We start from the raw sequence: 16,331 nt of genomic DNA on the forward strand, positions 1-16,331 counted from the left end.
ATTATTTCATATTTTTTGTTTGCATAGATTTTTTTTTACTTCTTAAAGTACTAATTTGAGTCTTTTAAAAAATAATAAAAGATTTTGCTCCCTTTTTCACATGAAATCATAAAAACAAAATTTTATACCAATATTGATTTCATCGAACAGAAAATATCCAAAAATGAGAAACCTCTTTAAATGAGTAAGGTGGTTAAATAGAGTGAACAAAGCAGGGACTGTTGTAGCGCAACACGGCTCCACACAGCACTCACCCCTGGGTTTCGGGATGGTTTCCCTGTCACTCAGCGAAAGACAGGCTTTGTCCTCTTCCTGTCTTCTATTTGCAGGACAGAAATTTTAGTCCCCAAAGTTTAAATAAGCCACATTCTTACATGACTGTGTTACATGTCAATTTTTAAAATAAATATTTATATCTAGACCACAGAAACAACTATTCATATTATTCAGACATGGCAGTTGTCTAGAAGTAGCTATTAAATGTGCTTATTATGAAACATACTAATCACTACGTATAATTAGTTGCTTAGGCTATGTTTAACTAGGTAAGTTTCCAACAATACAATCAAGCCAGAGGAATACATACCTGCGTACTTAGTTTCAAGGGGTTAAAAAATAATTGGCTGTTTTGAATGTAAAATAATTCCTTGGTTACTCCTTCATGATCTGTAAATTTATTGTTTCCTTTCTAAAGACAGGTGCATCATTCACTAATGGTGCCCCATAAATTACGAAAGTAGAATATGAGTTCTCAAAATCATCACATAAAGTGTTAGAATCTAATTTCAGCCTAAGAGTAATTTCCAATTTACATCCAATACAAGACACGTTTTTACAGATACCAAAGACCACTACATTTTTCCTATGTATTGCTACTCAAAAATTATTTAATAAATTCCATGTCCCAGGTGATGAGCCTAATGGGTGAATTAGCACTTCATATGTGTTTCCTTTCTAACTGCTATGCACTTTGAGGCTAAAATTTACCACAGAACAAACAACAGATCACTCTGCAAAGTAACTCAGTTCAGTTGATAGCTGGCATTAGTTCCCGTTTCTTTCTACTTGACAAGCGAGCAACAGAATCAGTCACGAGTGTCCAAAACAACACAACAGAACAATAAAAGTATTTACATGAAGAATTCTCAAAACTATTAATTCAATAGACTTTGAATGCTCAGAGGCAACTGCCTACAAAGTTAGCGGATACTTTGAGTTACAAACTAATGCCAACTGTCCCCTTAATAGGAGATCTATTAAAATATCAACCAAAAATGTAACACATTATATGATGCAGTAGGATATTTACTTGTATCACCAATATCTAAGCTATTAATAGAAAAAATGTGAAAAATTTATCATACCATTATATATTTGTTGCTATCATCTGTTCTATCACTGTTTTATACTACATTTCCATTAATTTAACTGAGAAAAATTTTAAAGCAATTTCTCTGGTGAGTTAGTTCTATTTTTCCTAAAATATTATGAGGATAATAATTAAACATTATAGAATAAAATATAAACTATAGTTATTGATATTTTAATAATGTTTGATTTACACAGATTTTTCAGTGAAGAACATATGTTAACTACATAGCTATGGGCACAAACAAAACTGAAGATCAAACAGGTCACTCCTGTGTATCATATCATTGTAATTAAGCCATTTCATTACTGAATGTACACACTGTGTTGGTTAATGACTCTAATCTCTGTTTTGCTCATTAGTACATGGTAAATAGTTTAGCAAAGCAAAGCAAAACAAAACCAGAAAAGACACTGTAGAAAACAACGACACAACATTCTAAACTCTAAGCAGGGGCGTCCAACCCACGGCCTGAGGACCACATGCAGCCCAGGATGGCCATGAACATGGCCCAACACAAAATTGTTCATTTACTTAAAACACTGTGATTTGGGGGTTTTCATTAGTGTTTGTATATTCCACGTGTGGCTCAAGACAGCTCGTCTCTTTTCAGTGTAGCCCAGAGACGCCAAAAAGTTGGACACCCTTGCAACAGGTAAATCAAGATTGCCTTATTAGTCTTGCCAATATTCATTACGAAGGAACAATGGTTTACAAAAATTTTATGAAAACAAACATTTCTTGCACATATATATGACTATAGATTCTCCTACCTGGTTCAATTTCCTCTACTTGTCCCTCAGCCTCAAACTGACCCATTTATATGGTCAAACTATGTTATTTTTTAGTGTGTTGAGAAAAAACATTTATATTCAGTAATCTAAGTATTATCAGCAGTTTCGGGAGTCCAATTTTGAGTTTTCATGCACCTGTTCATTTTTCAATCTCCGTTGCATCCTCCTGTCACTGTGTTACCTGAAGAATGTGATGCAGTTGCAGAAGCTGAAGAATTAAATGGTATAAATACGCCTTTCTCAAACCCTTTGAGTAGAAGAGGAAGGAAAAACCTGATACAGATAACTAGTATAACTTTGCCCTTTATGGGGTTTTTTTAGATTATTTGTTTAAAAATATTAAATTTTCATGTGCTCTGCAGAGCCTACCATTGGTTTATGAGATGAAAAGAAAGAGAAATATTATTAACTGCTGCCTTTCCAAGGGATAGTCATTACCTGCCTTGTGTGCATTAGAAGAATTTTTAGTCATTTGGGTTGCAGCTGTCTTAAAGTGTAATGTTTTAGGATGCACCCTCGCTATGGTTTCAGTGCCCATGTCCAAGGTCATGAGATCACAGGCTTTGTTTGTGCCTGCAGCTATCACGTGGCGCAGGGAACACAATTACTGAACATTTGTGCAGGCTGCTTAGCTCAAATCTCTCTCTCCTTACTTTTCTCTCCTTTTATATTAAACAAACTGATCTGCTAGATCATTTTACTCAGCCAATATGCCTGTATAAAAGCCTTCCAGTTTTTAAGGTGATTATTTAAAATTAAAAATATCATTAAAAGCCACTGTAGTGTAGAATTTCTTTGAATAAAGTGGATTATAGAGCAGTGGAGATCTATAAATTGGGTAAGGAATTCAAGTCCTTGGAAAGTGTGTATTGTGTTTCTCGCACGGACACAGCAGCAGTCCTGTCTATGTCCTTCCTAGAGCCACCGGAACAATTCATTTTCATGGGTCACAGCACCTTGGGAAGGGACTGCCTGCTGAGCTGAGTGTGGAGGATAATGCACTACAAGAGTCACAGAAATGCCTCTACCAGGTTGGATAAGCATCCTTGAAAATGCTCAGAGCACTTTGTAAAACTCCTGTATGCTAGATTATTGCTGTGTATTACTACTACTTCCATCACCCACCCCCTAAAATATACAACCCCGTAAAAACAATTCCTGGTGACTTTACAGATCACTTTTGTTCCCTTTTTACAGCAGGCTACCTCTGGGTTTTAAAAAAATATCACCACCTTTGCAGGGTCTTCCTGCTCTAATAAAAGATAGGTAAAAGAACATTTAACAATCTTTTAAAATTAATATGAAGAAATACACATCTGCAACCCTCTCAAGTGTCTCAAGCAAGATGCACTACTACTTTGAATGGAATATCTCATTTGATTCACCTGGTGTTAACTGCATTCCAAAGACATTGAATTGAGAACAGGCTGACAGTGACCAGAGGGGAGAGGGGAGGGGATAATGGGGGAAAAGGGTGAAGGGCTTACAGGAACAATTATAAAGGACACATGGACAATAACAAGGCGGGAGTAGAAACAGGGGAGGTGGGTGGGGAGGCGGGTGGGGAGGACTGGGCCAAGGGGAGAGGTGGGAGGCAACAGAAAACTGTACTTAAACAACAATAAAAAAAGAAATGTTTATTTGCTATAAAGCTGAAAACAAAAAGGATGCTGGTTTTAAAGATCTAAAGAGCGCATTATTGCAATAGTAAAGTCATTCTGGAGGAAATAGAACAGCAACACACATGCTCAGAAACAAGCACACACACTCTTATATAAGGACAGCAGAAAACATGGAAAAGGAAGTACGGTAAGTCTCCTGTTATTTTACAGTAACTGTTTCTTTATTTAAATGATAAATCATATGCCCTTCATAACAATTTTACCCAATCAAAACCCATTAATTGTTTGAGTTACTGCATGGCTATTTGGACCCAATCAGGGAAATCTTTAGAAGAGTAATAAGCAAAGTAAGTAACTTAAATTTCAAAATTTTATCTCTAAATATTTTCTATTCTGCTTCAGAAATCTCCCATCAGTCAATGTTTTAGAAGTCTACGGCAAGGTCACTATAATAATCAGTATTTCACATTTGTTTTGTTTAAAAATGAACATACATTATTGTGACACACTAAAGCATTTTTTGATGATAGAAATACAGAGATATAGACCAAGACACCTTTCAATTTACCTTCTTTCAAAGTGCATTTAAGTAACAAGAACAGGGTGAGATTCTGCCTTACTTAGGAAAAGGCTTATTAACACACTACTGAGGACTCAGGAAAATCAGAGAGCAAATTACCTTTGAGAGGTCCCCAGCCTCCAAATAGAAGCAGATAACAAACACATTCCAGGTAACCCAGAAGACTAGCCAAACAGCATACTGTAGAAAAGCAAGAGAGAAAAAAACATAATTAATTTTGAATCAGCTGAGTAAGATTTAAAAGAACTTGAATTTTTGAACACTTCAATCATAAGATTAGTGGAAATATTAAATATTGCTTCTTTCTAGGGAACATATTCATCTCTGTTGATATTTTTATCACTGTTATGTACTCATAGTATTATAGCTCAAACTTGCTTAAGAATAATATTTAGAATTTTAGATAAAAGAAATAGTTGCCCACATTCTGTTTTAAGGACCACAATTAAGCCTTCTAGATATTTGAAAAAATTGGGTGCTTCAAGAGAAGAATCAAATACAACCCATCAAAGACAACTCCTATCTTTCCTTAGCAAAATCAAACCGTGTATAACATACAACTTTTATCCAAATTATTTGAAGTTATCCTCAAATAGTTCTTCTATTTCTGCCCCATAATCAGCTTTCTCTTCATTTTCCTCTTCATCTGTTAATTGCATCCCCACAGAGTCTCCCATTACAGTGAGCAACTAGTTATTACCTTAATTTTATTCTGTTTTCTATTTACCGTGCCTTCTTCACTGAGGATGAGTTTTTCTTACCAAGACATAGTTCTGATCAGTAAGTCAACTAACATTGTTTAAGCAACCAGAAAGCAACATTCTAGAAACATATTGAGGGTACAAAGACCAATGATAAATTCCCTCTGAAATCAAGTCAAGTGGTAAAAGTAGATAAAAAATGATTATTATTCAAAACTCATAAAAAATAGTCTGAGTACAAACAGGGAATACAGCAGACATGTATAATATTCTGAGAACAATTAGTACTGCAAAGCTTAATAGAAGAGGTGAAACACCTTCCACAAGAGGTGAATCAAATGAGCATATGAACTTTACCAAATAAAACTGGTGGTGGGGGGTTGGAAGGACTCTGGTGGGAGGGTGTGGTAAAGAAAGAAAACAGTTGATGTGAATTTTAAAAAGTGAGACAAGAGAGTATCATGTCATTTCTTTGATAAATGAAAACCAATGGCTCCCATTCTTTATATAATGATTTCTAAAATCTTTCTTTTCTATTTCAAGGACCTCTATGATCTTGTACCATGTTATCTTTTCAGACACATTTCATTTAACCTCTCAAGTCATCATGGATTTCAAACATTGGAGTACTTGCTGCTCCATGTATGTGGAAAGCTATTTGCCACCTACATGCCTTTTTATTTGTAATTCCTTTATGCTTTACTATTTTTTATCTCTTAGGTACTTCTCTTATCACCTATCAATATTTTTATTTTTCTCCAAAGGTCAATATAAATATTACCTTCTGAATGACATCAGTTGGAATTGACTTTGTCCCACTTAGTGGTCCAGTAAGATCTCAGTTAATCTAATTTCATTCTAAATATCTTATATCTATTTGTATAAGTTCACTGAAAAAGGGACCATTTAAAAACTTATGCTTATGTCTCTAATTTATTAATTTACTATTTTGTACAAAATAGGTATAAGAAAATATCTTGTAAGTCGATGTTTGAATGAGGAGCAATATGGAAAAAAAATCTTGCTATTTTCACATTCAGAATCTCTTCTCCCCTCTCAGGCTTCTATGCATGTGCTATGGTTTTTATGAGTATACAATGATTACTTATGTAGTTGAGGGCTGAGAGGCTTACGTGATGAAGTGATATAATGAATAATAATGACCCAGCTGACTTTAAGGTGATGGGTTCATTTCTCTGCTGGACAAGTGCAATGCTCAATGAGAATCAAGTGAGGGCAAAACTAAATGGTCCAAGACAAATGAAGGGGTCTGATGGGCTGTTTGCCTTGAGAGCTGGGGACTAGAAGTCAAGGAAGGAAGTTGCTGGCTCCAGCAAAGACCTCAGTTCTAGTGCAGAGATCTCATGAGACATCAAAGTTTGCTCAGTATTACGAAGTGTAAATTTATCTTACATATTTAAAAAAACTAAAATATAAACTTATTCAATGGCCTTGAAGATTTGGATTTTAGTTTTAGAAATATAGTGAAATGCTGGGTGTTACTTTAAGGAGAAGGGGAAAAAAAGTGACTAAAGGTTCCCTTGACTTGGTTCAAGTGCCAAGAAAACAATAAAATAATGATCGAAGTGTTCTATCCTGCCTTTGTTCATGGTGACATATTTTCCCCACCTAATTAACAGTATAGAACTAAATAAACACTGTTTAGTAAAAGCCAAAAAACAGGATAAACACAATATTGGTAAGAGCTGATGAAACACACTATATTACATACACTAAATATTTCTGAAAATTTGTCATTGATAAGGATGCTTCCTGATGAAGCAAAAGAATGTTGATGCTGGAGCTTTTTTATTTTATAATCGAATTTTATTTTAAGTTCATTAAATGTTGAAAATATAAAGAATCTGAAAACTTCATTCTAATTAATTTAGACATTACTTATACATAGTCACTTTGTTATTATTTGTAAATATAAAGCATACTTAGGAAATCAAGTTAAAAAATTATGTCTTTGTCATCACAATTAATATTTTTATGGACAGGTAGGATAATGGGTCACATGCAAATAAATAACATATAGAGATTAAGAACTTGAAACCTAAAGTTTAGATTTGTTGCTTAAGAGCTCTATGGCTATTTCAAGTCATACAGTTTCCCTACACTTCAGTTAACTCAAATGGGAAATAGTCTTAGCAACAGAAGTAAACTCACATGGGTTTATATGAGGACAGGATGATAGAATGTTTAAACTAGTCAATATTTGAGTTCTCACTATAGGTTGCCATTTTATTATGACTATTACATTACATCATCACATCTCCTTGTAAATAGATGTAAATAATACAGTGATGCTTTCCAAATTTTTTATCTACTTAGGATATTAAAAAATATACATTCTACCTAAATTTACAGAAAACATTCTTCCATTTATTGTAATTGCAGTCTAGACTTGTTTTCTTTGTTTCCTATTGCAATATATTCTTCCCTAGAATAGCTTTTCTTTTTTGACATACCAATGCCAATATTGACAAATGGCATTTTATAAAACAAATCTTTTTTCCTTTTGTTTCATGAAATGGAAATTTATTATTTCTGATTTACCATGCTACAAAATTATAAAGCACCTTCTATGTCATATTAGCAGTGGTTTTGCGCACCTTTCTGACCCCTTGTCTCTCACAGTAACCCAGAAGGATATTTTCACTTTACTGTAGGCTGCATGACAAGCTAGTCAGCTCACATGCGCTCTTTGTCATTACAGATATATAGACAACTGTCACCATTAGGGTGTGGCAACATAGCAAACAGAGAAACTTGCACATTGCTGCAGAGGGTAATCCTTCACTTGATCACTACATAAAGGCAGGACTTTATCTAACTTCACTATGTCTCATTTGACTTTACTCCTTAACTTTCTCTAATTTAACTGCTTATACTGTCTTTCTTCATTCTCCTCTTTTTTATTATCATTATTCTTTCTCATTCTTGATTTTCATATTTCAGTAACTGGCATTTATCTAAACCAAATTTCCTGTAAGTAGATTTTACCTAAATATTGCCTCAATATTAAAGATTTTGCATTCCCTTGTAATTTAGCCTATTAATGATTTTTTCAATAAACCCTATTATTCACACTGTTCAAGAAATTACTCATCAAAATTACTTATGAGTGTAAAGATGTGTACTAACTTCTTCCAAGTTGCTACAGCTAGTTGATGAGATATAATTGACTACTGCTGAGTTTGACTGTAATTGAAAATGATGTACTGCCCAGGAGAGATGACCTAACAGGATAACAAAATCTCAAGCTTTCCAGTTAGCACCTAACTTACAGTTTCTGCTATAAGACTATTTTTTTCTTTAGCCTCCTCTTTTCTTATGGAAAACAAAAACCTTATATTTTATGTTTCAGGTAAAAATGATGAGATATCTGTAATGATAGGCAAATCCCATTGTATGATGAAATTCATGCTTTAAGGGTTGATTGCTGCAGGTTTTGGACCCTTTAAGGAGTGGATTTAACTTGCGTCTCTAGCTAAATAGTTAACATTAGCAATGGAAAGAGGTAATTGAATCATCATGGGTTCCATATTGTATTTGTGGCTGTAATGATGAAATCAAATTAGCTGTGTAAGATAAAAATTAGTTAAGGCTGTCAATCATGATAGGCCAACATACTGGCCAGATGCAGCGCCACAGTGATATTACACGTCATGGCTCCACAATAACTAGGACGGTAGCGCCTCTGACCAAAAGGCTGATAAACATCCGGTGGGAAGATAATGTGACACCTTAACACTGCCAGTGCTTTTCTGCTTCTTTCTGTTACAATAAGCTGCCTAAAATAAAAGTCTGTATTTTTTGTTATAAAGTGCAGTTAACATACACAAAGTGCATAAATCTTAACATCAGTTTTTCATGTTCTCATATATACATACACACAGATACAATTTTTTTCATTTTATTCAAATTACATTCAATTCATAAATTAATTTTGGGGAAAATGCCAACCTTTATGGCATTATATTAGCAAAATAATTTCTTCTAGAATAATTGTGGGGGGGGAAGAATATCATTAAAAACATATAAGTTTTCCTACCTTTTCCACTAATTCACAGTGATTCTAAATTCAATTTCATAAAAAGAAATTTCAATTTTATATGTATATATATATATACAAAACATACATATAATATGTCCATATATATTATATACATACAGCAAGAGAAGGAGAGAATACATAGATACTCATATATAGAAATGATCTAAATTACATTAGTGATTTCCTCTTAAACACCACTACAATAAAAAAAACTATTTTTCAATATTATTACCATAATAATTGGAAGATGGAAGAAGGTAGTACAATTCAAACACTGGCCACATGAGTCTAAGTTCTTAATTGGAAAAGGAGTTGGGTCAGTGAGCCACTTCACATTTATTAAGCACCAACAGAATACAAGTGATTGTAACCAATGCTGCAGAAAAACATTACAAGATATAACTAAGTCACTTATTCCCTTAAAAGGTTTATGTTTACCATTGATAAACAGTGCAATTCAGTGCAATCTATAGAAATCTCTTCAGGTATGATTTTTTTAAACTAGGGAGCAACAGTACTATCACGTCACTAATATCACTGATATACTCTTAATATAAAAATAATGTAGTCAGTTCTAATAACTCTGATAGAAGCATTCTTAAGAAGCATTGGGTTAGCAAGTCATGTCTTAAAACAACCTCGTTTAGCAACAGTTCAGAATTATTAACAGTGAGGTGTTTTAATATTAATAATGGAGGGCTTTTAATAGATATAAATACAAATCTATAAAACAAATAACCCTGGTCAAAATGATGGGACTATATTCATCTTTTGCTAAAAGTTAATTATATTTTAGCTGAATTTTCCAACTGCAACAATGGTATCATTTAATCTGCTTAGGCATTCTCATCGGATTTGTCATCCATTGCTATGATTAAAAAAAAGAGAGAAAAGTAGCCCAAATAAAGCATCTCATTTCCTAATTCTTGATCATTTTATGACAGTCTGCCTTATGATTTAAATCTTATCTTTGAATTCATAAATCATTTTACATCTACTTCATGCTATAAAAACTTGTCACTTAAAAGAAATACCTATAAAAATACACTATAACAACTTCTAGTTTGACTAGCAATGATCTGATTAGGTAATCAGCCAGAATATGATAGAAATCTGATTCTAATCATAGATCGTGCTACAGATCCAGAAGAAGCCAGAATTCCACCTTCTTATGTTTACCAATGCTACTATCATATGCTCAAGCTTCCTTGTGATTTTATTTAATTGTCAAGATTGCATAACTATTAATTTAAAAATCAGTTTTATGATTTCCTCTCAATTACAGAAATATTTTATCATAGAAAATATGTAATATTTTGAACATCAGAAAAGAAAAGTTGGGAAAATACAATACTTAAATATAATCATCTGTATTACTTTATTGTATATATTTCCATTCTTTTTTCTATAAATGTTTCAATCATGTTGTGTTTAAATCAAATATGAATCTTGCTCTTATTTTGTTACCTATTTTTTTCACTTGATTAAAAAGTCTCCTTGGCTGAGGAGTAAGTGGAAACTACACTAACCTCCTTCTGGAATTACACCAATCTGGACCAATCTGGAATTACAGCTAAATTATAGAGGAATCATGCTGAATAACCACCTGAACACTAACTGGAAAGGAGTCTTATAACCATGGAAAGACAGAAAAAATGACTTTACCAGAATGACACTGGGAGGGAGTGCACAGGAGGCTCAGGAGAGCTGGCTGGGCTCCCATGGGTGGCAGATGAAGTTCCAGAGGGATATTTCAGTGGCTGGGGTATTGGCCCTAAGAAGTGTGGGGCCAAAACACCAAGCATGGTTCCCCAGCCTATAGCACCAGAGTTGGAAACGACCCCAGATAACATTCAGCTGTGAAAAGCAGCAGAGTTTCTCTCCACCAGGTAGAGATGGCTGGAGACTCAGCCTCTTATAAGGCCAACACACAAAATTTCCTTTGTAGCCACTTACCCTGGCCTCCTGCAGAGGGAGGACAGAGTGGACTGGAGGTGCCTGAGGAGACTGAAGTTGGTGGCTCTGGGCAGGGTACTGAAGGAACAGCCGCAGGGATCCCTATGCTGAGTCATTCCCCATACTGCGGAAGCCATCTTTCTCAAGCAAAGCACTCCTCTCTTTACGGCAGGCTGAGAAGAAACAATGGCCCCACCCACAGAAATAAGTCTGCCTCATCCTGTGGAGCTTAAGAAGGGCTGCTGATTACGCCTTAAGGCTATAACATTGATTAGTTTAATAACTAAAGAAAGGCTCTCTGGGAGCTCTGTGAGACTTCAGCTGACATTCCCCAGGACCTGGTGCTGTTAAAAGCTAGCCTTCGTGTGCAGCCTGGCTCTTTCTGCACACAAATGGGCCCAGCAGAGGAAGCACCATGCTGTGGATCACTGATAGCTCCAAACAGGCTGACCAGGGCCATTCACAAGCAGAATCTGACAAAGGCCTACACCAGAGTCTTTGCAGATCTACCTAATACATAGAAACAAATACAAAGAAGCTGCCAAAATGGGAAGAAAAAAAATAAACCCCCAAAGAAAGTACAAGAGAATTCTCCATGTGAAAAACTAGATGAAATGGAGGCAAGCAATTTATAAGACAGAGAATTTACAGTAATTATTACAAAGCCACTCAACATCATGGAAAAGACATAGAAACCATAAAAAAGAACAAGTCAGAAATAAAGAACGTAATATCTGAAATAGGTAATAGACTGGAAGGAGTAAGCAGTAGGTTAGATGAAACAGAAGACTGAATCAATGATTTGGAAGACAAGGTAGAAAAAACACCCAAGCAGAACAGCAAAAAGAAAAAAAGAATTACAAAAATGAGGAAAGCTGAAGAAACATTTTGGACAATGTGAAGTATAACAACATGTGCATCATAGGAATACCAGAAGGAGAAGAGAAGGAGAAAGGGATCGAGAAATTATTTGAACTAATGACCAGAAACTTCCCTAAACTGGTGAAAGAAAAAAAACACACAAATCCAGGAAGCTCACAGAATCCCAAGTATGTAGAACCCAAAGAGGCATACACTGAGACACATCATAATTAAAACAGTAGGCTTAAAGGCAAGGAGAGAATCCTAAAAGGCACAAGAGACAAGCAGGTAGTTCTATACAAGGTAGTACCTATTAGACTGTCATCTGATTTCTCAACAGAAATATTACATGCCGGAAGGGAGTGGTGTGAAATATTCAAGGTGATGAAAAGCAAGGACCTATAACCAAGGCTACTTTACCCAGCAAGGCTAACATTTAAAATTAAAGGAGAAATAAGAAACTTCTCAGGAAAAAAAAAGCTGAAGGGGCTTGTTAACATCAAAGAAGTACTGTGACAAATGTTAAAGGATGTGCTTAAAGAAGAAAGAAGAAAAAGGAGGAGGAGGAGGAAGGAGAAAACAGAGAAAAATAGTCTAACAATAAAATGGCACTAAATATGTATCTATCAATATTCACCTTAAATGTAAATAGCTTAAATGTTCCATGTGCACTTGAAAAGTATGTATATTCTGCTCCATGTAGCTGAATGGATAAGAAAACGAGACCCATACATGCACTACCTCCAAGAGACACATTTCAGATTGAAAGATACACACAGACTATAAGCAAAGGGATGGAGAAAGACATTTCATGCAAATAGAAAGGAGAAAAAAAGCTGAGTAACAGTACTTACTTCTGAAAAAATATACTTTAAAACCAAGATTATAGTATGAGGCAAAGAAGAACATTACACAATGATAAAGGGAATAATCTAACAAGAGGATATAACCATGGTAAACATTTATGCACCCAAAATAGGGGCACCTAAACATGTGAAGCAAATCTTGATGGACAAAAAGGGAGCGACTGATAGAAATACAGTCATAGTCAAGGATTTTAACACCCCAGTGACTTCAATGAATAGATGTTTATTTCTGTCAATGGATAGACAGAAAATCAACAATAAGACAGTGGCCTTAAATGACACACTAGATCAAATGGTTTAACCGATATCTTCAGAGCATTTTACACCAAAGCAGCAGAATGTACACACTTTTCAAGTGCACATGGAATGTATTCTAGGATAGACCACATGTTAGGACACAAAACAAGTCTCAGCGAATTTAGGAAGATTGAAATCATCAAGCATCTTCTCTTACCACCATGCTATGAAACCAGAAATCAATCATAAGATCCATGAAAAACATGCAAAAACATGAAAGCTAAATAACATATTATAAACAACAAATCGGTAAATACAAGATCACAGAAGAAATCAAAAGATATCTTGAAACAAATGAAAATGAGGGCACAACAATCTTAAATCTGTGGGACACTGGGAAAGCAATCCTAACAGGGAAATTCATAGCATTACAGGTTTATCTCAAAACAACAACAACAAAAAACAAACCAAAAACAAAAGCAAGAAAAGGCTCAAATAAACAATATAACTTTACACTTAAAGGAATTTGAAAAGGGACAAATCTCAAAGTGAGCAGAAGGGATGAAATAATAAAGATCAAGGCAGCAATAAATGAAATAGAGTCTAAAACAATGATACAGAAGATCAATGAATCCAAGAGCTGTGTTTTTGAAAAGATAAACAAGATAAAGATAAACCTTTAACCTGAACCTAAATAAACAAAATCAGAAATGAAAGAGGAGAAATAACAATTGATGCCAAAACAATATAAATAATCATAAGGAGATATTATGAACAACTATATGCCAATGAACTGGACAATCTGGATGAAATGGATAAATTCCTAGAAATATACAATCTTCCAAAACTAAATCAGGAAGAATCAGAGATTCTGAATAGTCAGGTTACAACAGGTGAATTTGAGGCAGTAATCCAAAAATTCCCAACAAACAAAAGTTTGGGACTGGATGGCTTCACGAGTGAATTTTGCCAAACATTCCAAGAACTAACCCCTCTCCTTCTCAAACTATTTCATAAAATTCAGGAGGAAGAAAGGCTCCCAAACTAATTTTATGAGGTCAGGAGTATCCTAATTCCAAAACCAGATAAAGACATTACAAAAAAGACAATTATAGGCCAATATCTCTGATGAACATAGATGCTAAAATCCTCACCAAAATATTAGCAAACTGAATACAGCAATACATCAAAAAAATCATACACCATGACCAAGTGGGATTTATTCCAGGAATGCAATAATGTTGGTACAACATCAGCAAATTACTGAATGGGATTTACCAATAAAAAAATGAAGGATAAAAACCACATGATTATATCAATAGATGCAGAAAAAACTTTAGATAAAATCCAGCACCCATTTATGATCAAAACACTCAGGAAAGTGGGAATAGAGGGAACATACCTACATATAATAAAGGCCATATATGATAAACCCACTGCCAGCATTATACTCAACAGGCAATAACTACAAGTGTCTTTCTTAAAATCAGGAACAAGACAGTAATGTCTGCTTTCACCTTTCTTATTCAATGTAGTACTAGATGTCCTAGTCACAGCAATCAGACAAGAAATCAAAGGCATCCAAACTGGAAGGAAAGAAATAAAACAGTTTTCATTTGCAGATGACATGATGTTATACATAAAGAACCCAAAAGATTCCACCAAGAAACTGTTAGAACTGATGTGTGATTTTGGCAAAGCAGGAGGATACAAATTCAATATCCAGAAATCAGTTGCATTTTTATATACCAATAATAAAATCACAGAAAGGGAAATTAGAATAAGAGCCCCATTTACAACTGCTTCAAAAAGAATTAAAAAACCCAGACATAAATCTAACCAAGGATGTACAAAACCTGTACACAGAAAATAAGACACTGAAGAAAGAAATAGAGAATGCAAATAAGTGGAAGCATATATTGTGTTCATGGATGGGAAGAATTAACATCATTACAATGTTCATGCTACCCAAAGCAATCTACAGATTCAATGCAATTCCTATCAAGATTTCAATAATTTATTTCATAGAACTAGAACAAGGATTCCAAAAATTCATATGGAACCACAAAAGGCTCTGTATAGCAACAGTGATCCTGAGAAAGAAGAAAAAAGTTGGAGAAATCATGCTGCCTAATATCAAACCATAGTATAAGGCTATAGTAATAAAAACAGCCTGGCACTGGCATAAAATCAAACACCTAGATTAATGGAACAGAATAGAGAGCCCAGATATAAACCCACACCTTTATAGTCAATTAATATTCTATAGAGGAAGCAAGCATATACAATGGACTAACAATAGTTTATTCAACAATTGATGTTAGGAAAATTAGACAGATATGTGCAGAACAATGAAACTAGACCACCTTCTTAAACTGCCCACAAGAAAAACTTGAAATGAATCCAATAATTAAATGTTTAACCTGAAACCATAAAAATACTAGAACAAGGCACAGGCAGCAAAACCTCAGACATTGCTCATGGCAATTTTTATAGGGTACATCTCCCTGGGAAAGGGCAACAAATGAAAAAAGGTAAATAAGGGGGGATACATCAAACTAAGAAGTTTTTGCACAGCAAAAGAAAATATGGAGGAAAGACAAACTACAGAATGGAAGAACATATTCACTAACACATCCGATAACGGGTTAATATCTAAACTTTATAAAGAACTACAAATCTCAACACCCAAAAACCCAAACAACCCTATTTAAAAATGGGCAAAGGAACTGAATAGACACTTCTCCAAAGAGAAAATATAGATAAGCAATAGACATGTAAAAATACACTCAACATAATTAATCATCAATGAAATGCAAGTTAAAACTTCAATGAGATAGCTCACATCTGTCAGAATAGTTATCATCAATAAATCAACAAACAATGAGTACTGGCGAAGATGTATGGAAAAGGCAACCCTTTTGCACTGTTGGTGGGAATGCAGATTAGTACAGCCACTCTGGAAAGCAGTATGGAGATACCTAAAAAGAATATGCCTTTCAACCCAGCTATCCCCCTTTTGGGAATATTTACAAAGAAACCCAAAACACTAATTTAATAACACTAAACAATATAAACACCCTTGTGTTCACTGCCATGTTATTTACAATCACCAAGATATGGAAACAACCCAAGTGTCCACCACTAATGAGTGGATAAAACAAGTACATTATATCTACACAATGGAATTCTACTAACCCATAAAAAAAAATGTTACCCTTTGTGACAGTATGAATGGACATGGAGAATATTATGCTAATTGAAATAAGCCTGTCAGAGAAA

General features: G+C 34.5%; 1 protein-coding gene across 1 annotated transcript in view; it reads right to left on the reverse strand.

The window, feature by feature from the left end:
• The window catches only part of NKAIN2 (sodium/potassium transporting ATPase interacting 2), an 887,037-nt gene that overhangs the window by 384,397 nt on the left and 486,309 nt on the right, over positions 1–16,331 (reverse strand). Inside the window, exon 3 of the mRNA XM_053664749.1 lies at positions 4,465–4,545. Coding sequence (XP_053520724.1) covers positions 4,465–4,545 — 81 coding nt within the window. The remainder of the gene's footprint in view (positions 1–4,464; positions 4,546–16,331) is intronic.

Source organism: Artibeus jamaicensis, unplaced genomic scaffold (assembly GCF_021234435.1).
Source record: "Artibeus jamaicensis isolate MK-2021 breed Jamaican fruit bat unplaced genomic scaffold, CSHL_Jam_final contig_387, whole genome shotgun sequence".
Lineage (NCBI taxonomy): Eukaryota > Metazoa > Chordata > Mammalia > Chiroptera > Phyllostomidae > Artibeus > Artibeus jamaicensis.